Source organism: Stegastes partitus, unplaced genomic scaffold, assembly GCF_000690725.1.
Source record: "Stegastes partitus isolate 25-593 unplaced genomic scaffold, Stegastes_partitus-1.0.2 Scaffold111, whole genome shotgun sequence".
Classification (NCBI taxonomy): Eukaryota; Metazoa; Chordata; class Actinopteri; family Pomacentridae; genus Stegastes; species Stegastes partitus.
The window spans coordinates 509,778-536,814 of record NW_007577842.1 but is presented as its reverse complement, the minus strand read 5'-3'; the positions used below and the strand labels follow the sequence as shown (position 1 = coordinate 536,814).

The window sequence follows — 27,037 nt, the reverse complement described above, 5'->3', positions numbered from 1 at the left end:
TTTCAGCTGGTGCCCAGCTGGTTCCTGCACATAGCATCGGCTTACTGGGATGCATGCTTTTTGCAAAATGTCTGAGTGGAGAGAAAGCTTCTGACCTTAGAGGATGGGATGCCTAATAGCTTAAACTTGATGTCTGCTACATTACTAAACCATATACAAGATATTATTTGCTTAAATGGGCTTAAAATATATGCAGCTATGACACCGATAGGTCACTGAACTTTAACAAGTGCTTGAACAGGTACGGAAGTTTTTAGTTTTATTTTGTGTTTAGTCTGCACTTTGACTTAGAAGCAAAATTCCCCTGAGTGTCAAAACCTGGTGTTGTTGCAATCCCTTACTCACAAACAGATGCTGATCTAAATCCCAGATTGCTTAATGTCAATTTATTTTGGCAAAGAGCACATTGTTATTGACAGCAATAGTCCTGTAGTGCAATTGGTACTGGATAATAAGAGGTTACTTTCACCCTCGATCTCTCCCCACATTGCCTCAGCTGGGTAAGAGGGCATTCTCTCTCATCCCCCCCACGTTTTGTGGATTTAAAGCAAATAACAAGCTCTTGTCTCCCGATCTACGTTAAGTCATCTTTACTTTAAGGAAAGTCTTACTTGGTCTAAATAAAAAAAAATAAACTCAGCCTTACTTCCAAAATCAATCAAGAAAATTCTGCATTTTCTCTTACTTCAGTTTATTTCTAAATGTGACATTACACAGCAGTGTCAAAACTCATTATGACAGGTACAAACGCTGAACTTATCAGGCCCAATAACGGTAAGCTTGTGACCTTTTACTCATGAATGGCTAACACTCATATGACTTTTACTGTGACTCTGTTTTTCTTTCTTTTAAATGAAACCAAAACATAAGCAAGGGTCGATGAAAAAAAGGTGCCCTGCTGGCAGAGGCCGGCCATGTTTCCGTATTGTCACTCCTTGTTAGGCAACGATGGCCTTGGCCACGTTGGACAGCTGCAGCCGTCGAGGCAGAAGGGAAGGGAAGCGCACGCATGCAGACGTTTCTCAGGGCAGGTTGGCCCTTTCGTTCAAACATCTGCTGGCGTTTCTGTGCCCTCCGTGATCCCTGATGACATAGCTACCACCGAGTCTCCAGGCTCGCTCATATGTGCATTCACCGAAACAGGCCAGGCAAGCAACAGGTCACCCTTGGAAACATGGAAAAAAGTTGCAGCTTCTGTGAAAGGGGATACAGCACTTAGTTCATGTCAGTTGCACCGCCACAGACGGATTCCATGTTTAATGTTTCATACAGAAACTTCATTTTATTTCAGTTTATGGGAGACCTGGAGCCTAAACCAGCTTCTACAGTTGTTTAGGGGGCCCGTATACATATACTGTATGTGCAGTTTGAAGGAAATTGAGGTAAGATGTGTGAAGGGAGGTAACTTCTTTTACTGCATTGTCCAGATGAACTCTGCTCTCAGCCATGCCAGGAATATGCCCAGTGTGCCCACCCATCCCTTAACCTGTCCAACAGCACGCTAGAAAAACAAGACACTTCATGACCTGTAATGTTTGTGCTAACGTTGACCTCAGAGGTCTTCAACATCAGGGTCACACTTTTTTTTTAGTTTTGTAATTCAGGGGATCTTTTAGTACTGCTTCATTAAATGCATGGTTTTAAGAGTTAAAAAAATAATAATTAAGTTATTCATTAGGAAAACTATTAAAGTAGCAAACATTGTTTTGATGAGTTGTGTTGAAAAAAATAAAGCTAGTAAGTTTGTGTGTAATTTCTGCGTTTATTGATTTAAAACAAAATCTAAGTTGCAGTAAAATAAATAAACTGACATGATAACCTTGACTTCAGGATTTTGAGACCTGAAAAAATTGTGTTAAGGCTACAAATGACAAAGTAATTAATAATTAAAAATGCAATTAATATAGAGAAAAGCACAAGTCTCCTAACACAACAGTTTTGTTGGTTGAACCTAATTTATTTAGAAGTTGTCACTGTTGCATTAACTTTTTTGTTGTGCCTAAACATCTGTTTTCAGTGTATATTACAACTCTTCTATGTTACATATCTACATGTTTGAATGACAGCAGTAAAGTCAGTACCTTCCTCCACAGATGGGTGATGAAGTGAAGGGAAACACCTGAATCACTGACAGCCACAGTAAGGAGATCTGCTGTGTTATGCTCTGGGGGGCATTTTGCTGGCATGGTTTGGTTTCCTTAAAAAGAAGGGTCACTGCAAATAAGTACAACATTGTTCTGAGTGATCACATCTATTGTTGGACAGCTCTCTTCACCACCACCATCAAAACACTACATGAGAGAATATCTGTTGGAAGAATGGTGTTCTTTTCCTTCAGTAGCCACAGAGACTTGGAGGATCGATGCGTTGAAGCTGCTCCAGAGGCCAAACACCTTACTAAGACACCTAATGTTTGTTTTTCCTTTAATTTGTCACTTATCTGTCAACATTTGAGTTTGTGTTTATGATTTTGGGAATGTTGAATACTCTAAACCAGAAGGAAATTCCCTAAAAGAGCCCTAATTTGATTAGATTTTTTCTATGTGTACAGCAATAAAAACATTGGATTTGTGCCTCATTAAAATCAGAAACGAGTTGGCAAAACAAATGAAAAACATCTGCTGCTAAGCATTCAGCCTTTTATAATGAAGCTTGTTTCATACAGACAGTTAGTTTACTTGAAGTTAATGTCAGAAGTGAAAAGTTCCAAACATAGGAGAGCTGGTGAGGGACGAGTCCTTCTGGACAGTGTTCTGTTTAAGGTCATTTCTACAACACTTGGCCTTGACGTTAAACACACCTGCTCAGAAAGGCTTTTCTAACTTTTAATGATCTGCTTTTCAGTGCTTGGAATATCTCACCTTGTGGCCAAACTCAAGGTTCCTTTCAACGTGATGTTAATTTATCATTAAATCCCTTCAGGCAGGCACCCATTAAGAATCTTGAATGTTACAAACTTCACAGACAAGGAACAATCAAATGATTGCTTGTTTAAAAATGACATATTCCAGACTTTCTTCATGCTGTACATACTCCAGGTGCTAAAGACAAAAAAATGTGAATTTGATGGGCTGTGAAAATGCCACACTGGTAATCACGCTTTCATATTTATGATTTGGAAAATGCTGACACGTCTGCAGGTGCAAAACCTCCAAGTTTCATGCGTTTTTTTCAGCCGTTTGTGTGTGCACAACAGACATCTATGTCTGCAACAAAGTGTTCATATAACAAGAAAGACTATTTGTTCAGTCACATCCTTGCAAACAGCAACAGATCAGACGAACGAAAACTGGGCCAGCTCCTTCTTCTTTTCGTTGTACTTAGCGCTGAGTTGTCCTACAGCCTTGGCGTGCTCCTCATCCACCTCTTCTTTTAATCGCTGCTGCTCCTTCAAAAACTCTGCCCACTCGCCTTTCAACTGCTCCATGTTTGCCTGCAGCTGGGCGCTCTGGAAGAACATGTGAAGAAGAGATGAGCACAACAAATGTCGTAAAATGTTAAAGAAGATCCAGTACTGTGCTGTATATAAAATGACTGTACAGTCATAAATGCCAACAGTGCAATCTGGTTTTCTGAGGCTATCAAATTGTGTCCCTGCTCATCTGCCTGTGTTTGTACCTGTTGTGCCTCTAGCTCCCTCTGCTGGACTCTCTCTGCCATGTGATTGGCAGCATCCACTGTGGGACAGAAGTAAAATATGTACTCAAGATATTAAAAACTTTCCATACTCTTGACTATATCCATACCTATATGTCATCATACAGTACCACTATGAGGAATCAAAACACAGTCAAATTACATGAAGCACAGTTTGAACACAGTGCAACATACACTACTGTAGGTAATAACAAAATGATCAGTACATTATATTGAATGAGGAGCACATTTATTTGACAGCCTTGATTGGACAAATTGTGTAATACTATTCAACATGCTTTCCTTCTATATAAATGCCTTCTGTGTGAGTATGAAAACAAGTGTAATGTGAAAAGAAAAAAAAAGTCAGGTGAGGTGACTTACACCGTTTGACGACGTCAGACAGCTGCTTGGTTATGTCCTCTAAATTTGTAGGGACCATTTGCTCATTTGTTTCCACCACCATTTTATCCAGATTCTCCAGCAGTCGGCCCTCTCTGTGTCCCCGTTTTTCCTAAACAGCAGCAGAAAAAGTCAACTAAAATACAAGTGTTTCAAAAAACTCAACACTCTGGGAAGCATGCTACAGCAGAAATTAATATCGTATATTAAAATCAGGTGAAAAACACTGATAAAAACTACAAAAGATGTTTATCTTAAACACAAAATGTGGTGAGTTGTGAATTATGCTGATGGGCCAGAATAGTGTGTGCACCTCTATTGTGTCTTGGGATTGATCTGCCTGGCCCTTTATTGGATCTCATATTCAACATTTTTTTTTAGATTATTGGTATCATTTAGGGCTGCAAGGTGGCGCAGTTGGTTAGCACTGTTGCCTCGCAGCTAGAAGGTCACCGGTTTGCGTCCCGGTGGGGGCACCGGAATGTTTCTGTGTGAAAAGGTCCAAAAACATGTTGAGGTTAATTGGTGATTCTAAATTGTCCGTAGGTGTGAATGTGAGTGTGCTTGGTTGTCTGTCTCTAAGTGTGGCCCTGCGATAGACTGGCGACCTATCCAGGGTGTCCCCTTTTCCCTAAGTGGGCTGGGATAGGCTCCAGCCCCCCGCGACCCTAATGAGGCTTAAGCGGTGTATAGATAATGGTATCATTTAAAAAAAAAGAAAAAAAAGAAAAAAAGATTCTGGATAAAATAAATTAGTTATAAAATGCAACTATACTGCAGCTCTGTTTACAAGGTGACACTGGTTTCAGCTGCTGTTCTTGCATGTTCAAATAATTGAACAGTACTTTTGTCTTGTATGTTAATGTACTCAAACATCACTTAAAAGATTCTGAAAAGGTGCTACTTTGGCTCTGATACAGCCCCTTCTCTCTAACAAATGCATATTGTTTCCAAATATTGGTTATCAGTCATGAATCGACCACTAGTTGTGTCGTGTGTCCATCCAGACATTTAGTTTTTTTTTTTTTTTTTTAATTGACCTGAATGGTATTACAATATGAATACAAGTAATAGTACTTCAAGCGCCCTTTTGTTTTTTGGTATCTTGATTTTTGATATGTGATGTACAGCTTTACGTCATTCTGCATTATAAGATTATATAAACTTATAGATAACATACATCTGACACAAAAAAAGGTAGAAATGAAAAAAAATTAAACACGGGATGCTTTTTTATGGGGTTAAGGTCTCAAAATGCACAAAATGCAACGTCTCCAGTCCGGTTTGCCCTGATTAGGCGCTTCATTGTTTTTCATACCTAAACTGTCTGTTATTAATGCAGAAAATACACCCTGCAACCTTGTTTTTCCTTCCTCCTCACACAGTAGTCAGGAGTTTAGTTCAGCTAAACTACAGTGAAGAAGCCCTGCAGGCTGGGTTGGAGTGTGTGGTACGGGGTACATCACCATGTGAGTGTGTGTGAACTGCTGGTGAAGGTGTGTGTAGGGTTCAGGCCCCACATTATTGTTAGGTCAAATACCTCAAACTCTCTCACAAAGTAGCGGATCTCTGCATTGATGACAGGTCTGTGGTCTAACAGTCGAGACTGGATATCACCCACATCTGCAGGATCAACACAGCTCACAGTAAGAACAGTGTAAACAAAGAAAAACTGAACTGGCGGCTAGAAGTGCTTTTTTTTTTTTTTTAGCATGGCATTTCTACACAAAAGCCTTTGAAAGCTATTCTTTAGTACTGTAAAAACAAGATCCTAATTTCAATCACAGTCCTTCTACTGTTTCATCAGCTTATTGTTTGAGATCAGCTGCACTGATAAAAGGCAAACAGCGAAGCTAACATGCTAACACTAAAAACGGTTTGACTGCTGTTGATGTCACTCACCTTTAGCGATCTTGTCCATTTTTATAAACTCTGCTGAACGTCGTTTCAGTGGATAAATAACTTATTTTTTCTTCCTGTGAAGCTGCTAGTTGGCTCAGCTAGCTGCTAAATGTTCCAAATGCTAAGCTAACTGACAGCTGAGTGTTAAAACAAAATACGTAGCTTAGCTAGACTTTTAGCGCGTTCAATAGCGATGTGCAGCAGCAACAAATATCAGCTGCAGGATGAAAACAATGTGAGGCTGTACTGATAACCCCAGTCAGGTGAATGCCAGTCAGCTGACTGAAAATATGTTTACTACTACTTCCGGGTGCGAGACCGTGGACTGAACCAAGAAAAAATAAGGCGGGGGTGGGAGGTCCCACTTAACCTAATGAGGGTTCCTCCTCTGACTTTTTTTTTTTTTTCTTTTTTACAACAGCACATTGAATTAATTAATTAAGTTAGTCACGGGGATGTGCTTTATACTTTGGGACTTTTAAAAATGTGATTGTCAGCGTAAGTTTCTGTACGAAAGTATCGTGTGTCTGTTTTGCTTACCTCGGACAGCAGATGTCAGTCTTGTTCTGTGTAGAAACAAATCCTGCTTTTTAAACTCATTTACTTGCTTATCTGTTCACTCTTTTTTTTTGTATTTTAAGAAAAATGTCTGTCTGAAATTTGTTTCAAACTTTTTATTTCAACCTTTTCCCTGACTATTTGCCTGTTTTTGCACTCTTTCAACCTTAGTTCAACAAGTTCATTTAAATCCCGCTACTAACTAATAAATCGCACTTAATTAGGCATTGTGTATGTTAGATCATTTACTAACACCTACATCTTATAATTAGGTGGGAAAAAATATTTAAAAAAACAGCATTTGAAAACATACACTTATTTTTTGTATTTTTTTTATGGCAAAATATTTCCACATTTTAAAAAAGTTATTCATTCATAGGAATAACTTTGAGGTTGCCAGGTTGGGAGAAATCCACTTTAATTATCTTTCTACAACAGGACACTTATTTTACTTCCATAGATGATCCTTTAATTTATTGGGTAGAAACGCTCATGAACAATGTACAATTTGGAAAAACTTCCAGAGCATTTGATCCAAATTCCATTTATTAACAACTTAATAACTTTTCTAACTATAAACTTGACTTATTACAGTGTGGAAAAAACACAAGCATTGACTAATTGATTACCAATATTTGTATCTGTGTTACACAATATTGTATCTTGGAAAAGGGATCAAAAGCAGCCAGGGGGATTTTTCCACAACCTGGCAAACAAAAAAGTTGTTCTAATCCAGGCACATAGCTGATCTATAAACATGAGCTATTATATAACTATAATGACATTTTAATATCATAGTTAATCTTTACACAGGGAGAAAGTAAAGCACCTACATAGCTCTGCTGTGACATTTTGATTACATCTTCTTGTTATGTATTCTTTGAGAAAAGTCTCATGTCTTATGATAATGACTGCACAATAGCAAAAATCCATATATTACTCTATGTGCATATTACCAGAGTTACTTTATATATATATATGTATGTATGATAATGTTACTCAAAATAAACCAGAAATAAACTCTAAGATTTAAATAGTAGTAACATATCAATTTCTAAATAAAACAATAATAGTTTAAATTTCAGTCATTTCTGTTTCGTTGAGGAACTGTCTTCACTGCACTCGCCACAGGATGGCACTAAATCTTACCTTATTTTATAAAAATCCAGAACTGGCAACACACCACTGTCTGAATTATCTTGGCTGAGCAACTGCTTTTATTACGCTTTATGAAATGCAAATACATTGACATAAATACATTAATAAACACAGCACTTGTGGCAAGAGCAAAGTAATTCAGCCAGTGTGAGAAGGGGCATTGTTTTGGGCAAATGTTGCATATGAGCTGTCAAAAGTTTGCTTGTGAGCCCCAAATTCATTTGAACTGTCATGCTTAGTTAAGAGGAAATGAAGATGCCACTTGAGTCCCCCCACTGTCCGCAGTATTTGGATAAATACGTATTTCATGCTCCATTAGTTTTGATTTGGCCCCATTAAAGAGATTAAATGATTGATCAACAGGCTGAGGGACAAAAACAAGTCTTTCACTGTGTCTGAGGAGCATGAGATGATCTCTGACTGCAAAACATATCAGAACCAGCAAAGGGCTTTCTGACAGGAATGTGCATCCTGTTGTTTTGTTTATTCATGACTCTGCAGGGTGAAATTAAAAACATTAGGATCAACTTCGAGAATGGTAGAGGCTAAATAAATGTAACATATTCACCCCCCATCAACAACTTGAAAGCTTTTTTCAAGCCCAAGAGATGCTAAAAATGATAAATTGCTTTATTTATATTTCATAGTTTTTTTTAAAAAAAAAACCCAGATATTTTGCACAAAAAAAGTATCAAAAATAAGTATCTGACAACAAAATCTTCCTTGTAGACCTGTAAAAACAGATTAAAATGCATAATGCATAACAAAGCATAAGGATTTGAGTCAGTTAAATAAGGCCTGAAATGTTTATTAGAATTTCTCTAAAACCTATTTCATAATTCAGCATTACATACAGCTTAATTTACATTTTGCATGCTTAAGTTTAAAGTGAATTCCTGTAAATAACATTAGAATTTTAAACACATTTTTAAGGCTATATATTCCTCGTGTAATTTTGAAAAGGAAAGAAAAGTGTCCGGTCCTCCACTAATAAAAGGGAAAAAAAACCTTTAAAACTTATCTGAAGTTGAGATTTCGACAGCATTAAAAAATTTGGAGAGATGGGCCAACATCAACATAACAAGGAAATATCTGTCCTTCTGCATCCTTATCTGCAAGCGTTCTTACGTTGGGCTGCAGTTTGCATGCTAGAGCTCGTCGCACGACAGCAGATCATGTTTCTCTGCATTTCTGTCTCACAGGTCTATTAAGTGAATTCTGCTTTTTACTTGAAACCCCCTGCACCAAGCACAAAGCCTTTCTAGCACACTCTCCAAATTTGTCACTTAGAAGAAAAGGCTGTGTTCAAAGTTACAGCTTTGTAAAACTTAAAATAACTCTGTCAGCATCAATTTCAATAATGTATTTTTTCAGTAACCGTCCTCATTTTAATGCTGCTCATACTATCAGCCTTTAATAATATACACATATGTTTTATTCTGCTCAGTTAACTGCTGTTCTACATGTGCCGGTTATGTCAGTTCATTTTTTTTTTATTAGAAGTATAATTATTTAAATTTTTTATAACTATTTACTGATTGAACTTCTACATAACTGACCTGTTTAATATATAGTTAATCAGGCAGTCATGTACTGTAAATGTAATTGACATGAAAGGTCCATGCTATTTTGAAGGGCCTCTAAAATTTGATGACATTTATTGTATGTATTATGTATATATGTTATTTATCTTAGAAAAAAATGTATTAGGTGTTATTGTGTTTCTTTAATTTATCCATTTGCTTGAATCCATAACGACAGATTTCTTTTTTCTTCATATTTTTTACCAAAACATAGTCTACAAATATATATTTCTCCTCATCATAGCAGACCAAATTTTCCTCCCTCATCTTTTTTTTTTTTTTTACTACACTTCCACATATCTGCAGTGTTCAGCCCCCTGTGAGTACATGCTCGCCAGTATCCAGATGATCTCCTGCAGCACTTCCACCAACAGTGCTTTAGCAGTGCAGTGGGAGGTCTGTGAGCCTGGTTTACCAAACATGCCCACTGGCCCTGCAAGCTCACCCCGGTGACGCTCTTGCCTCTGTGTCTCTCTCCTCCCCGGCCCAACCACACTGCCCCTGCAACGACGGTGCTCACATTACCCACTGGGTATAATTATTCTGCATTTAGCTGCTCTCCGTTCTCTCTCCCTCTCATGTTCTCTCTGTCTCTCAGCTTGGCTGGGTCTTGACACTGAGGTCCAGGCGGAGGGCCGCGGGGCCGTTGCTTTGTGTTCACAACACGCTGAACGCCACTGACTGCACCGTGGCTCTGAACAGGTGGGGGGCAGTGATGGGAAAGGGAAAAGGGAAGGGGGGGTGTTACTCACTGGATGCCAAGGCCTCTGGGCTGGAAGGAAGATGGGGGTGGAGGAGGGTTGGTAGGAGAAGACCTGCTGCCCAGCAGCCCACCTACCTGCTTCTACCCTTCTCTCTCTCCAGATCCAATTTCTTATTTCAGTGAATGCTTCTCTCTCAGTCCCGGGGCAAGAAGCAGGTCATTGGTCTGGGTGCCACCACTCTCTTGTCCCTCTGCCTGCTCGAGGCTTCAGAGCTGTCCACTGTGGAGAAGAGGCAGGGGGTCAGAGTAGAAAACAGAATGAGAGGTAGACAGTAAAAAATGAAGACTGGAGTGCAGCAGGAAGGTAAAGATCCAAGTAAACACACTTAAGAGCCTTATGCAGTAACACTTAACAAGTCACTATGTAGTGTCACACTATCCCGCTGTCATGCCGTCCCATGGCCTGATGGGAAGACACAGCCTGAAAATCAACATATGTACTCATCATCCTGCGCTTTTCAAGGAAGGAAAGATTTTTTTTTTTCTCTTTTTCAGCAAAACGGAATAAAACCTTGTCAGATGCATCTTGTGATGACTGCCCCTTTTCCTTCCAGCTGGAGATTGGCACTCAGGCATTCAGGCAGGACTGGAAGTGTGTGTGTGTGTGTGTGTGTGTGTGTGAGTAGGGGGAGACCAGTGTGTCGGCTGCGATTAGCATTCGTGGCAGGCCCCTGCTGCCATTTCGGGACTCGTCCTAGAGATTAACAGGAACTGCACTGTCATTTCTCCCATGGGGGGCTGTCCCCCTGTCCTCTCCCGTCCTAGCGTGGGGAGGGATCGCCTGCTTCTCCAAGAGGCAGTGTCGAAGTCGACTGAGGGCAACAGGCTGGGGGAGGCTCCAGACCTGTTGAGGCAGAGCGTCCTGCAAAGTGCCCACAATCAAAGTGACAGATGTAGGGTGGAGGGAGCGCTGGACAAAGATATCTCTGTGTTTGTTGCGGGCAAAATCACTTCGCCTAGCTGTGGCATTTCAAATGCACACACACACAGATGAGAATAACACATACACATGCCTGCACACACACTACAACTTGGGCAGAGGAGGAGCTGAGACTGTGAGGTTCAGGGGAAGAATCGACTGAGCTCTGCTTGATGGTTTTTGAAGTTTTTCTTCAGTTTGTGTGTGCGCCGGCTGATATTGGACGTGGGACAGAACACAGGAGAAAGGCAAGGAGTAGGAAAAGGGGGTCTGCCCTGAGGTCACACACACATGCACACACACTCAAACACACTCTTATATGAACACACACACATACACTTCTCAGGCTGCTGTGGCATGTTTGGAGCAGTGCCTCGTCAGATTAGGGCCATGCTGGCTGTGTTTGATGGCCAACCTGGACAGACAAGGCCTGCCAGGCACAAACTGCTCAGGCACATGATGTCAGGGCGGACACACACACACACACACACACACACACGCACACACACACACACACACACACACATACACACAAAAATTATCCCGCGCCAGACCAAAGAGACAGATGACACCCAGCATGAAGCTAAAGCCAAATCTGTAAGCATCCGCTGCGATCCAGCTGGCTAGCCCTAGGGTACCTGTCTCTGCGAAGTGGAATCAGCGTCACCCCCGTGAGCTGTCAAATTAGCTCACAGGGCTGGAAATGCTGAAGAGATTTGGCCCCTCGTTGTGGAAGAGCAAAAAGAGGGGGGGAAGGGAGGGTGGTGTTAAAAAAAAAAATGTTATTAATTCATCCTCCTGTTGGGGAAAAATGGTTAAACTTCCAACAACATGCGTCAGAAAAGGTGGACTTATTAGTGTGAACCTTTGGGGGGACGGGGGGAGGCGTAGTAATGAAGACACAATTACACACTGTTCCAACACCAACAAACACACATGCACGCACGTACATGCTGATACTAGCAGATGCACATGCTCAAACACGGTGAAAAGAGCGTCACCGCATGCACACATGCCTCATGATTTGCACACACACAGCCTCACATACACAGAGCCAGGGGCAAGTTTTCAATTACTGCCAGTGCTAAGCAGTCACCTGGGAGAGATGTACCATGTTTGAGTAGAAAGGCATTTCCACCAAAGATTTATTTCTTTATTTATTTATTTTTGTCTATGCTTGTCCCAGTTGTTAGACAGCTGTGAATGTCAGGCACATGATCAAAAATGACATTAAACAAAACAGTAAATGTTTCCTCAGTCAAAGTTTACATCTTGGGGAATGATCAAGGAAAGCCTGTCTGAAAAATGAGATTTGCAGCAACTGTTGAATGTGTAAAAAGGTGCCTTAAGGATCAAGGTGTCAATTTAGTCAAAATGAGATCATGCAGTTGCTGTGAAAAAACTGGAAACGTAGTCAATTTACTTCATGAGGGATGACATGAAAGGAGACCTCAAACTAAACGAACACCAAACCGACAGTTAAAGATAAAGACACTAAATATAATAATGCATTTAAAGATATAGAAAAGTTTTTCGAAGTGAGAGCTTCTGGTGTGGTCAATAGAAATGTGCAAGTTGAATTAACTGTGCAGGTTGTATGAGATGAAATAATACACAGTTCCACGATACAGTGTTACAATAATTTTTAAATAATCCTCAAATACCAATTTCATGACCTGTGGCACTTGTAGAAAGAATTTTAAGTAAGAATTTAAGGCAATAAAAAATCTCAAAGCAAGAAAGTGAGGAAATATAAATCTGAGATGAGAGAAAGTTACATTTTTTATTTAAAGCTACTTATAACCTTAGCTGCTTATTTAAAGCTTGTGTGGCAACATTTGGGCAGCATGGGTTGCCAGAGATCAAGTGGAAAGCAACTTGAGTAGACTAATAAAAATAAATAAATAAATAAAGCTATGTATGGTGGAGTCTATCTTGGAAAAATCTAAGAAACATTCAAGAAAACAAACAAAAAAAAAAGTGTTCAGAGAAAGATTATGAAAAGAAAACAGTATGTCATTAGCATATGTATAATTGTTGTCACTGCCAGAAAAGGCAGACATAAGTTACAAACTGCAGGTTTAAGTTACAGCTCTCCTTGTTTTCACTCCATCTAGCTTTGCACAATCTCTTACCATTATCTTCTCAAAAAACAAATGATTTACTTAAACACAGACCAACTGAACATGGCATCAGGCAAGTAGCTATATGTAAAATCTAGGTTAGACCAAGATTGCTCCAAAATGAACAGCCTGTTATAATTTATTCTTGTTTGTAATTACAAATCAGAACCACTTCCGACCTATTACACTTACAGATTCATTTTTTTTTCTTTATCTCTGTTTGCAAAGTTAACAGGAAAAGGGCTCCTTCAGTCTAAACAAACAAACAAATAAATAAAGAAAATGTGATTTCCCAATTTTAGCGAGGATGAAACCCTTCTGGGCCCACAGTGTCCCTGCCAGCCTGACATGCTAATAGCCACAGCAGGTTTTCTGTGCATGTGGTGCCATAGACAGTAGTAAAGAGGTACGGACTGCCAACAACAGCATTGCTCCCTGGTGTGTGTGTCAACTTGCTGACCCCCACGGAGAGCCTGTCCTACCCCAAGACAGCGCAATGAGTTTGTGTGTAGTTGTATGTTGGGATGTACGATGGAACCTGACAGGAGTTTAGCACTGATGACCACCACAGCGAGAAATGGCAGCACCCCTCCTTGAGGGAGATGCTGTCACTCCTCTATGTTTGTTTGAGTGTGGGTGTGAGCTTCTTCTTGCTGAGTTTCTTCAGGCTTGAAAAGTCGTGCTGGAAAAATATATAATTCAATTCAAGTTCATGTTTTCATTAAAGAAAATTACAGAATTTAGACATTTAGGTGAAGCATGGGATGAAGAGCATAATGTATCGAAATACCATTTTACAAAATGACTGTCTGGAATTGACATATGATATAATATGAATATGGTAGGAAATTATATATAATAAGGATGCATGATATTGGAGTTTTAACGATATTTTCCAACTCATTATTCATTTGGGGTTGCAATGTGTCTCTATGGTTGGCACCGTCGCCTTGCAGCTAGAAGATCCCTGGTTTGCGTCCCGGTGAGGACATCCAAGATCTTTCTGTGTGGAGTTTGTATGTTCTCCCTGTGCAATGTGGGTTCTCTCTGGGTTCTCCGGCTTCCTCCCACAGTCCAAAGACATGCTGAGGTTAATTGGTGATTCTAAATTGCCTGTAAGTGTGAATGTAAGTGTGCTTGGTTGTCTGTCTCTAAGTGTAGCTCTGTGATAGACTGGTGACCTGTCCAGGGTGTCCCCTGCCTTCGCCCTGAGTCAGCTGGGATAGACGTCTCCTGCGACCCTAGTGAGGATTAAGCAGTGTATAGATAATGGATGGATGGATTATTCATTGCAGATCACCCATATCCACGTGATATTTCCACTCAATCTCTCCCTTTTCCCTGAAATTTCTCTTGTCGTGGAATTAACATGTTATCCTGCCTCCTCTTATTGTGACAGCTCACTGGCAGCTGCAGACATATAAAACGCTTGTCAGTTGTGTACATTCAGTACACAAAGTAATAAAACTACTTCACCTTACCAATAAAACATGACATATTTATTTCTATGTAGCAGTTTCAAACAAAACTGTAGGACAGGGATATCTGCCTGTCACTGTTTACTTTCGAGATTTTCTTTTAAAGCCTTTATCAGCTGGTATCATTTTGCTTCCTCATATGTGAGACAACTGACAACTGTAACAAAGTCAATCCACTGTTGACATGAAGTAGAAAGATTGAAAAAATGCTTACAGCATGTCTCGAGTGATGGCAATATCATTGTGTTTGGACCAACACTTCGGTTGAGATGGAAATATTTCAAAAATGACATAATGGATTTCCATGGAATTTTGTGGACATTCATGGTCCCCCTCATGGATTTTAGTAATTGCCTAACTTTTCCTCTGTTGCCACCACAGCCCGGAAAATTTTAAAATTTTTTTTGAGTGGTACATCTCAATTGCTATTAAATGGATCTGGTGACTAGCACTGTTGCCTCGCAGCAAGAAGGTCGCCGGTTCGCATCCCAGTGGGGGCACTGGGATCTTTCTGCGTGGAGTTTGCATGTTCTCCCCATGCAGCGTGGGTTCTCTCTGGGTTCTCTGGATTCCTCCCAACGCAGTCCAAAAACATGTTGAAGTTAATTGGTGATTCTAAATTGTCCGTAGGTGTGAATGGGAGTGTACTTGGTTGTCTGTCTCTAAGTGTAGCCCTGCGATAGACTACCGACCTGTCCAGGATGTTACCTGCCTTCGCCCCAAGTTGGCTGGGATAGATTCCAGCCCCCACGCGACCCTAGTAAGGATTAAGCGGTTTATAGATAATGGATAGATGGATGGATATGGTGACGATAGTTGGCGCTGTCATCCATGGTGCCCAGAAAATGAATCTTAACGCCATACAACCTCACAAAGTTGTTAAGTTTGACATTTTGTACTCAGCCATCTGAGATGCGACAGATTACATCAGAAAGTAAACAATTGTAATATTAGAGTTTTAACCTGCCATAGCCAACATGTCTCTCTTAAATCCTATCTGGGTAAAACAAAATGGCTATATAATTTTAATCAAGTAAGGTTTAATGAAGTGAATCTCATTAAAGTTGGGAAACTACTTTGCAACTTTGCCAAGGTTGAAGAATAAAAAGTTCTGGATAAATAACACATCAGTAAGTAACAAATAAAACAGTTTTTAAAACAGACAACAATACTCAGAGACAAAAATTGACTTGTCTTCTGTGTATCATATTGGGGGTGTCATAATAAAGGAAGCCTAAAGGAATGCCAGTGGACGCATCCTGTGGAGGTCAGCTGGGTTGGACTGTGGCTACAGAACCTGGCAGATTGTTGAGCCTCTTCATGCTGCTTTTCCAAAAACAGGTGCTCAGGAAAACATACACTGGATAATAAACCAGCACATCTTAGTGAATCATAGTCAGAGCAACACTTAACTGGTGCACAATACGTAATAATGTCTGCCAGTAAATATCTACGTTTATATCACTTGGATGTTTAGGGAACTTCACAAACGCTACACCAGATGCAGAGGTTATGGATCGCGGTTTTATGGCAGTTCTGTACGGCCTTCATCATTCTTCTCTTCTCTTCTCTTCTCTTCTCTTCTCTTCTCTTCTCTTCTCTTCTCTTCTCTTCTCTTCTCTTCTCTTCTCGGCTGATGCTTGTCCCTGGAGGTGCTCTCTTAATGTCTTTGACTAAACTTCAGCCAGTCTTGACAGTGACGGTGCCCCATAGGAACAAAGTTGAGAGGATACCAATATGATTGTAATGGAGGGTTTGCGGGCAGGGTCTATCACACTGCGTCACTTATAAAAGCACAAAAGCCAACTGGCGGGGTGCATGGCACTTCTGGCTACGGTGATAAAAAAAAAAACAAAAACAGCGCTCTGTAGAGTGCTGTAGAAAGAGGGGACATTTTCATTTTTGTGTTCCTTCTGTGTCACGCTCACCACTGAAGCACTTAAGACGGTGGTGTCAAATTAACCGTAGTGGGGAGTTTTTTTTTTTTTTATTTTGAAAAAAAGAAAGGCCTTGTGGAAAGGTGACATTATGTCATTTTTCATGCCACAACAGACAATGAGCTCCTTTAAAGAGCAATTTAATTTGATGGAATCTAGCAAATATTTACATTTTCCCACTATGAAAAAAACAACTTCCTCTTCAATCACATCAACAATGATAAACTTTGTGAAAAATTTGCCCAAACACAGAGCACCTAATAGATAACAGTCCGTAAAATTGGTGTTGCAATGGCAGAGCAGAGTGTGAAATGACATTAGGACAAATAACACACCACATTAACACCATGTCAGGACTTGGCAAGAGTCTCAACTTTTTACTCGTGTCTATGTATTTGTGTACGTTAACTCTGTGTATGTGTGTGTGTGTGTGTGAGTGTGTGTAGGTGTGTGTGTCTGGGTTGCCATCACATGCTGCTGTCCCTTTGGTTAGTGGATGAATGAAGGCTGTAAAGAAGAGCATGACAGCTGTGAAAGTCACAAGGGGAGTCCGCAAGCGCTGTAAAAAAGGCAAAGTTTCCCTCCCTCTGGGTATGACCTGTGTGTGTGTGTGTGTGTGTGTGTGTGCGTGTGTGTGTGTGTGTGTGTATACTGCACATATGCCTCTGCGAATAAATATAATAGTCACAGTGTACGTATGTGTGTGTTCATGGTTTAAAAAAAGCCAGATTGGATGTATGCATGCATTTGTGTGCATTTCCGTGTTTGTTTGTGTGCGTGTGGCTCGTCCTGAAGCTAAATGCCGCACACTGGAGTCTATTGTCGAGAATATCGGCACTCTATCAGCGCCCCGCATCCTCGATCCCCTCACCCGGCCCTTTGCCTCATCAACAGCATCTTTCATTGCCGGCTCACCCTCCCACCTTCAGCCCTGAGGCAGAGCGAGCCTGTGTGTGTGTGTGAGACTGTGTGTTCATGTCCTCGGGATTTTACTTCAAAGACTGGTGGTTTTGGAGGGGTTAGAGTTTGTCAAATGCTGAGGCATCTGTGAGATGGATAGATACTCCACTGTTTGTGCGTGTGTTAACCTTAGCAGCACAACATTAGAGGATCAGGAGACACAGAGATGACTTTGTGTTTTTCTGTCCAAATGTCGATTTCATGCCACCCTCGTTTGTGGGTTCTTTTCAAAGAGCCAAGTGATCAGCTGTATGTCATGTGCTCGTAAAATTAGCCTGAATAAGGAGTGTTTTTAGATCTCCCCTCAAGATCAAATGCTGCTTACCATTTTTCTAAAACACACTGTACACAAATCAACAACCATCCCTCTGGGTCACTTTAGGCAGGAGCTTAGCTGTTTTAGGACACACATTTCCTTCATGACATTTGAACTTTATTAGCAGTGTTTATCCCTTCAACTGATTAGTCAGATTATTGACCCAACTGTTCAGTCACTGTCTTCTTTTGAGATTTTAAATCTTCTTGGATTTAAGGGTGTGACTCAAGGCCCCTGGCCCTTCACTTTGACAGCAAGGCCCACTGGTTATTGTACTTCACAGTGAGGCTGTAATTCATTTCAAGGGGTAACTCCAGAGAAAATAAAAGCGGCCCTCAACAGCACACTCTGCAAATTGGTGAATTAGTTTGCCTTTAACCTTTGAGCGATCTGTTAGTCTTCTGCTTATCCATGCCTGTCACTGTTAAATACACATGGCTGTCTGCTTAAAACACTCGGCCTGCCCTTAAGCTGAAGGTTTTTGAGATGCAATTGACCTGCACATTATTTATTTTTATTTATTTATTTATTCAAATTATTTTCTTTTCTTTTGAATTACTGCATCTTACATGAACTTTGATGGACTTCTTACTGTGCAGTATGCAATCACCCATCTTGATTCTGTCACATTCACCTGACAAATAATAGAATCTGAATTCTCTGGTACTTTGATCCACCAACAGAAAAACTGTGTTTAACTGGCCCATTTGATATCAAATAACATTCCTCACAAGTCACACTTTCTCTTGTGATTATCCCGCATAAAAACGTTTGCTCATAGCATGCAACTTCATGGCCTTAGTAAAAGAACAGAAGAAGACAAAAAACACTCTTCCCACACAGAATTTTTACGTTCACACTGAATTCTGTGACAAATATTACAACTATAGTAATATTTAAAAATCCACCAATAAAATGCAAGCAATTCCAAACTTAAAGCGTGATGTGTAAATACACAAACGCACTTGCAAACCAAATATTCTGTTCTTCATTCTTATGACTGTTCAGTTCAAGTTTTTTGAGACAAAGTAGTAATTTATAGATCCATGGTTATTAGAAAGATTTCCTCTCACTGGTAAGTGCTCCTGCTGGAACTTCACAAAGTTAAGACTTCTAAACATAAAAGCCATTTGTGTTCACCGGTTGGTTCACTGAGGGGTGAATATTGGTTCTCCATCATTCTTCTCACCTTGTACATCTCGGCCATCCTTCACTCTCGGCGTTACGATGACGCAGCCCCGTTTCTCTGTGGGATGTCATGTGTGCATGTGTTTGTGCTGTGTGTGAGAGCGAGACAAAGGGAAGGCAGTCATCTGAGTAGCCTCTCAGTCAGGAGTACTGTTGGCATGTTTCGCTATGTTTCGCTATGTGTCCGTGTATGTATGTGTGTGTGTGTGTGTGTGTGTGTGTGTGTGTTGGTGTCCCTGCCAGATTGCAGCTTCATGCCCTTAATCCACTATATAACCAGTCAGCAGTGAAGCCACCCTTCTAACACACACTCATATAAGTCAATGGTGTGTCTCTGGTTCACAATTGTGATAAATCAGTTAAAGTCCTGTTGACTGGCTGTTCTGCCATTTGTCTCATGCTGCATGATGTATACTGTGCAGCCATACAGTAAATCATCCTATTTAATTGTTGTTTAGCCGGCGCATTTAATATACACTAAATATTACAATGAACTTCTTTGGAGCTCTGAGTAACAAGCAGAGGTGTGTTGGTCATGTAAAAATGTAGAGAAGAGTATGGAAAGGGATGTTAATTGAGAAGAGTTGATGACCCTCTGGTTTACTGTATTTGTCTTACCTACATTGTATTACGTGTCATGCATGGATACTGACGGTTGACTACGAAAATGTTTCACATATGTACAAACCACAGACTGTACATAAAGATTGTTGTAGCCATGCTGATGTCACCCATTGGTTTGGGAACTAACGTTTTGAGGCATTTCAGAATTTGGCAGTTGCTTCATCTTTTAAAACTAGACGCGATAAGCAAGAAATATGGAAGCATCCTGTTAATCACATGACCCCCCGCTCTAAAACATAGCCTGCTTTATCATCTACATTACTCTAAATGGGACCATAATTTACAAAACTGACACCATGCTACATCAAAGGAGACTTTAAACTAGCGATTTAGACTATAAACTCATCAGGAAAATGTTTACTGAGTTGTCAGATCAAGTGAGAAGTAGGGTCCTTTTGCTCGTAGACTTCTTTTCAATCAGACTTTTTTGAGTCGCCCCTTGCTGGCTGGTAGAAAGAACGCAGGTTTAAAGTGCTTCTGTGGTAATTTCACTTTTCTGCAGGTCATACCCATCTTTTATATACTATCTATGGTACAAACTGAATAATCTGTCTGATAGACTGAATAAAAAGCTTCACATTACCCATATTTTTATGACATTTTACCAGAAAATAGCTTCAAATTTGTAGGATATATAAATACACGAGTATTTCTTCATCCCCACAAAAATATAAAATTTTAATTCAGGTAAAAAATAATAAAGACAATCCTGTTTACATTAAACTAAATAAGGAAAACTAAAAATACTACAGATGCTTGTGTTTCAGTTTAGATCAAGTAAAGTGGAGGTGTAAAGTCAGAGGAGAAATTGAACAAGTAAATAAAGATTAATCTTTGAAATGGAACCAGAGGAGCTCACGGCACGTTCAAGAGAAATATTTTTTTCTTCTTGAATTAATCCCTGCCCAGGGGAAACCGGAGATTCTGGAGGGAGAGTTTACATTTAAATTACTGGAACTTAAGAGCAGTCCTAAATTGTCTGCAGATGGAGTGCCCTCTCTGTTTAGAATAAAATATTTTGTTTTTATGGTGAAAGTATTGTGCCAGGTCATTTCTTGCAGCAGTCCTCTTTGTCAGCCATAACCACCAGGCACCACATCCATGTCCTCATTAAAAACAACTAGCTGGTTTTCACACAAAAATAATAAACTGAGGGGGGTCATTTAGGTAACCAGTCATATTCAAAGTTAATGATATGAAACCTTGTTTATGTTCTATGAAATGTTTTTTTAATCATTAGGGAAATGAGATGTGTTACAAAGAGAAAGTGCGCTGCATTAACTCTAGGTTTAAATAAATTAGTCATCTCAAATTAAAACCAGACTGTTATAATAAGAAAAAAGACGGTGACGTATGCAGATGAGCAAAAGAAATATGCAAATTGGGAGACTGTTGCTGTTTTCTGTTTTTTGTCTTTTTTTTCTCCCATGGAGGTCAAATTACAGGAAATGGCTGAGGGCAGTGGTCTCTGCTCCCACCCCCCACTGCTATCCTCTGTGCTGACTTCAAATGCCATCCTCCCTGTGTTGCACTCTCTATACCCCCCCCCCCCCCCCCCCCCCCACACACACACACACACACACACACACTTTTTTTTCAAAGCACACTCCACTGTCACAGGGTTTCAGCTGCAATTACTTTTAGTATCAGTTCTCAGTGAGAAGTCAACTTCCCTGCAGGCTTCCTATCAGAACCTATTACAGCAGGGGGGCTGGCTGAAGTTAAGTGGCATGACCTGTGGGTTGGATGGAGCAGGAAGGGGGGATAAATGTATGGCTAATTTGTGGAACATTTGAATAAAGGGATGAGGTTTGCGACAGGGCCACACAATGTGATGGCATGGCAAACGAAAAGACCTTGTATCAACCGAGGCTGAGCCAACTTTAACATGGAACCATTCAAATTAGGTAGTGCAAATGTTTAAAATGGTTCCAACTTTGTGTATGAATATTTTTCAGATTTCTCAACTATTGCTACAGGCCCGTTTCCTGAACTCATTCAGCTGAGTGGGTCGACCCTCTGCGTCGCTTTTCCACCCTTAATTCACCTCTTACCCCCAGGCCAGAACCTTAACCCATGACCACACACATGCACACACGGGGAGAAAAAAAAAATACGAAGAAGCTGCAGCTGAGGTAGATCAGCAGAAGGGGTGAGGAGCGATCGAGGCGGCTAATTCAAGAAGAGTCATCTGCGTGTGTGCGAGAGAGGAAGACTTAAGGTGCAGTCTTGTGCAATCTCCTTGCCCCGGGTCACACATGTGTAGTTTAGCACCTACGTGCTGAATCAACCACCCATCTCTCTGATTGATGAGCTGAGTGGTTGCACCTCGTAAAACTCTGGTTTCTCTACACACCTGGGATCCTTATGCAACCCAAGGTTAAGCTGTGTCTTGCTCGAGACAGAAAGAAAGATAATGAATGAAAAAGAATGCAGGAAGTTCTGATAGCTCTTGTGCTTACACATGGTAAACAGGTATTTGATGACAGTGATATAAAACCTGAGTGACAATATGAAAAAGCACATTGATTATGATGTTAATGATCAACAGGCAGTGAAGAAAGAGGAAATCACAATAAGCATGCATCAGTAGGACCAGATTAGTTTAATCTCAGTAAAATTCTGTTTGGTATGAGAAAAGTCTACCCACAGGCTTCCTGAACATTGGTGTTGATGCTCAGTGTGGCAGCTATCACCATTCCTCTTAACTTTGGCTAGTCTAAAACTCAAAGATGTGGAACACGAGTGGAGCTGAGGTGGGTCATGCAAATGACCTCTGGGCCATGGATTGACGTATGATGCACCTATCTGTCACTCAAAGTGGCCACAGTTTTAATTATGCAACTTTAAGCATCAATACAATTTAAACAGGTGTGGGCAAAAATTCATCCCCTGGACAAATGTCATGAACAGGGAAATGAGCTATTGAAACCAAAACTTTTTTTCTGCCATGCTTCCTTGTTGATGCAGCTCGAGCACACCAACACACCTACAACTCTGCCAAAATAGTAATGCTACACAATAGCAAGTATAAAAAAAACTTTCTCTGGATGCTTCCTAGCTTCCTCAATAGGCTCTGCAATAGTCGTAGTTCCCGTCACCTACTCAGTCGCCGTCACTATGGTTACCCTCCTCTTCAGCTTTGGCAAACCAGTCATTGCTGGTCGACATTAAACACAGGTGCATGGACCTTTGATTTAAAACTCTGGTATACTGTCAAAAAAAAAGAAAGATTTACTGATAGGCTTTGTTAGAGAGCTCATTTGGAAAGGACCTAAATGTTACATTCATTGAAATGTTAAAGTCTTGCACTCTTGCATTATATATATCTGCATTACTAAAATCCATTAACATGACACACACAGACCCACCACACCTCCAGAGGCATAATGAAGTCAATTCTTACAATAAGTTGGCTGACATTTATATTGTAGACTACTTCACATATATGTCCTGTGAATTTGGAAATTGAATCAGAAAAGCAACAACAACAAAAGATGACACAAAGCATGAAAATAGGTGATAATAAAATACATTACTATGCCTAATTATTATCTCTCTACACAGATGATAGTGGGTAGAGACTCTCATCTTTCTCAACATGCATGTGAACACACTTTGTAAACACATTCATTCCCTCTCCTTGAGAGGTAAAGACACATTTCTCTCCTTCCCGTCTACAGGAATAAGTTTAGCGAAGAACATGTTGTGAAAAACACATGGCCCCCTTCCCGTCCCTTTGCGTCCTTCATAGCTGCATCCTTGCTCATGCACTCATGTAATTGCAATAGACAATCAGATGCCATCTTTATAGACGCATGGTACAACTGTCACAACGTGTAAGCGCACGATAAAGCGTGGTCGATAAGTCCTGTCAAAAGAGCTTACGACATGCTAACGTTCCCCTCACCACCACGCGGTGTTGATTGTTCCACTGAATCAGTCAGCGAGAGATGGCGAGCCCTGTTCTTAGCAGATGTCGAGGCCGATGCTTTTCCCTCACCCTGATGTTGTTAATAAGAATTAATGAAGGGTGGTGGCGACTGCGTGGCTGTTTGCTGTTACGTAGGTGGAGCGGGGGTTGTCCATCTAATATGGTTAGTAAACTTAAGGTGACAAAGGTGTTAGGAGATGATGAGGGGGTAATGTTGGTAAAACCTCTTTTTCCCTCAATGAGTGAAAACAGTGACTCCCAGAAGAAATGAACTGTGCAGCTTTAGGCTCAGTGTCCATCACTGGCTGCACTGATTTGATGGTTTTTGGTGAAACTCAACTATTGTGAATACATGTCACTTCCAAATTGTAGGAAATTGTATTAGTTTTCCTCCAATGTTTAGAAGCTAGACCATAAGCTCAACATATTTAAAAAAAAAAAAAAAAAAAGACAATGGTAACATGCAACAAGCACCTTTGGCTCACTTTTAATTTGATATTTCAGTTTCATGAGGTCTTTCAGGGTATGTACACGCTGTGCAACAAAAACAATCTTGTAAATTGAGTGGATATCAAAGTGTGTCAGGATGCTTTAATAAAATCTTAATCGCCTTACGTGTCAAGTCAAGTCAAATCAGTTTTATTGTCAGTTTTACCATGTGTACAACATACAGAGAACTGAAATTGCAATACTCCGAGGCCCCATGGTGCTAAGTGAACATAGAAAAATGTATGAAAATAGAAAAGAATAAACAAATAAATAGAAAAATAGACTAAAGCTACAAACAGGATATAGACATTCGGAGCATATGATGCCAAAGCTTCATATCAAATCCATGTAATACTTGCATTCTCGCATTATTTAAATAGTACAGGTTAAAAATGTTCATTATCTATTTCTTTTCTATTACTTCTCAAATGGATAACTGCCTTTCATTTTTAAATGTCCATTAAAAAAAAAAAAAGTTTCAGAAATACATTTTTGAACAAAAATGAAAATTCTCAATATTCTAAATTTCCATTCCTGTGTTTTTGCTTTTATGGTTGGAGCCTGTCATGGACTCAGTAGCACAGTTGCATATTGTATGTAGCCCATCTGACCATGCAGCAATAGACATGTGTGCAACATTACTCCTGTGAGTAATGCTACATGTATACAACTAAAGCTACAGGTCAATAGCTTGTTATTGTTGCTGTTCTTTTTTTGTTCAGAGAGTAGCAGCTTTTAACCAGCTCATTTTGTGCCTCTGCAACTAAACCAGAGTGTGTTTGTGTAATACTACAAATTTTCAAATATAGTCATTTGGCTAGTAAAAAAACAGAAAAAGAATGACTGGCTAGATAAATGAATAGCCTTAAATGAATCAAAGTAAAGACAATGAGTAAAGCCATAAAAAGATTTTTTTAAAAATCCCTATAGCTATTTCTTACTGCCTAACAGTAGAAGACAAGTAGTTGCATGTTCAGATGTGCTACTAACACGTAGCCTACATGTTGAGTTGCACTTCAAAAAAGTATAGTTTCATTTTTCATTTGATTATTTTTGATGGGCAACAAACTGCAACATAACAATATCAAAGCAATCTAATCACTTTAAAACTAAAAACAAGCTTTGGTCATTTCTCTGCATGGGGATGTTTCCTTGAGTCATGTTTTTTTTCGATCCTCTGATTTTTTTTGGGTTGGTTATTGTAGACCACAAACATTGACAAATGTTGCCCTTCAAATGAAGTAGTTTAGATAATGTGGAAAAATTGGACTCATTTTAGGATATTTTGAGGCATTTCAGCTCTTGTTCATTGTCTTTCTCTTTGCTCTAATTTGACCTTGTCAAAGGATTTACTGATGTAAGCCAAAGAATCTTAATAAGCTGTCCGTTACATGATTTTTAGCATTATTAGTTTTCTATTATTAGGATTGCGGTTATTGTGGGGACTGTATTCTGTTGTTGCTGATTTGTTGTTTATTTGTCTCTTGTGTGGATGCAAAATTGTGTATTTATGGGCACAGCTATGGCACAAAGTCTGTTCTAAATGTATCATTGCTATAAAAAGATTTAGTCTTCTTTAGTCATCTTTAAATAATGTCCTTTCAGGAGCAGATCTGACACAAACGATTGATTAGTCATATTTGATTTCAGCAGGTTTGACAGTTTTGTTATTTACTTATGGATGCTGAGATGATGAAAAAGAAAATGTAAAAAAAAAAAAAAAAACTAAGGTGGCCACATTTACACGCTATAATGTACATGAATATGTCACAATCCAAATCAAAATCCAGGCGGATTTTTAATCTGCCAAGGTGAGATTAAAATTTTGATTTTGTCGAGACCAAATTGAGATTCTGTATCATACATTTTATGTTTTGTACTGAAACAACTGACATTCGGTGCTTAATTAGTTCTAAAACATTTCAAAAGGCAGTAGCCAGAATGTAGAGAGATAAGTCAGTTTGTAGTTAAATTTGCATACCTTATATATAAAATACTAAGAATTGTACATATTACTGTCAACTTGCTATGTTACTTGTTCCACATTTTTGTGTATGTATATGATAAATGAAATAAAATGAAATATCCAATGAATCTCCATATATGTTTAAAAAAAAAAAAAAATAAATATATATATATATATGTCCTTTCCTGAATGGCTATACAAAAATGAAATCTATTCCAGATAGTTAAATTGGTCTGGTCAAATTTTAAATCTGGATAGGCAGGCTTACAATCTCAATTTGTTATAAGGATGATTTCAGATTGGTCTAGATGAAATCAAAATTTTAATTCCGCCTAGGCAGATTTAAAATCAGGATTACAATCTCATTATGATATAAGAAGGAATTTAATTTGGTCTGGGCAAAATCTAAATCTTAGGCAGAATTAAAATCTGTCTAGACCAAACCAAAATTTCAATCTTGCCTAGACCAAATCACAATTTTAATCTCGCCTTGGCAGATTTAAAATCCGCCTGGATTTTAATTTGGACAGTGACATATACATGTATACAATGCAGGTCTGTATAAAAGTGTTGACGTGTCTGTATGAATCCCACATCACAGTGTTTAGGGGCCTTTAAAACAACCAGTAGGTTGCTTGTCTTTCTTAAAAAGCAGAACCTACACATAAAAAAGTATTTACTTGTTTTTTTTTAAAGATTCTGTTTAACCTCTGTTCCTGTTCCATGGTAAAAACTTTAACAAGCTGTACAGCTGTAGTCAGAACAAAGCAGGTGGCAGACCCATTCCCTGCCACAGCTCCACAGTGAGAGGTGAAGCCATCAGTAAATTCTGATGGTAACTCTTACCTTCCTGACCTTTGACCCCCCCCCGCCAGGCAACAAGCTAAATTGCACTTGCATTTATTTGGCTGCTGGGGGCTGCAGGGGCCACAGTTGGTGCAGTGGGCGGGTCTTGAGCGCGTCGACCCGGGGCCGCGACGGAGGACCATCCCTGCAGAGTGCTGTTCCTCTCGCCTTCAGAAGTCGGTGCGAAGGTCGTCCCTAATTGCTGCCTCTGTCCTGGTCGCCCGCTGTGGCCTCATCACTGTGTCTGGCTTTGAC

The 27,037-nt window shown here is 39.8% G+C and overlaps 1 protein-coding gene across 1 annotated transcript; it reads right to left on the bottom strand.

The window, feature by feature from the left end:
- Positions 1 to 679: 679 nt before the first annotated feature.
- On the bottom strand, positions 680 to 6,215 carry bloc1s5 (biogenesis of lysosomal organelles complex-1, subunit 5, muted). The gene is made up of 5 exons (XM_008277951.1): positions 5,941 to 6,215; positions 5,579 to 5,661; positions 4,021 to 4,150; positions 3,619 to 3,677; positions 680 to 3,448 (listed from the first exon to the last, which is right to left on the bottom strand). Exons 1-5 carry the CDS (start codon positions 5,957 to 5,959, stop codon positions 3,275 to 3,277), a joined length of 465 nt encoding a protein of 154 aa, XP_008276173.1. The 5' UTR covers positions 5,960 to 6,215; the 3' UTR covers positions 680 to 3,274.
- Between the last annotated feature and the right edge of the window lie 20,822 nt (positions 6,216 to 27,037).

What these genes read in the sequence shown, in the direction of transcription:
- bloc1s5 (XM_008277951.1), bottom strand. An exon ending in GTCTGACGTCGTCAAACGGT is followed by an intron (nt 3,678 to 4,020) that starts GTAAGTCACCTC and finishes TCTGTCCCACAG; the next exon opens with TGGATGCTGCCAATCACATG. An exon ending in GGGAGCTAGAGGCACAACAG is followed by an intron (nt 3,449 to 3,618) that starts GTACAAACACAG and finishes ATGTTCTTCCAG; the next exon opens with AGCGCCCAGCTGCAGGCAAA.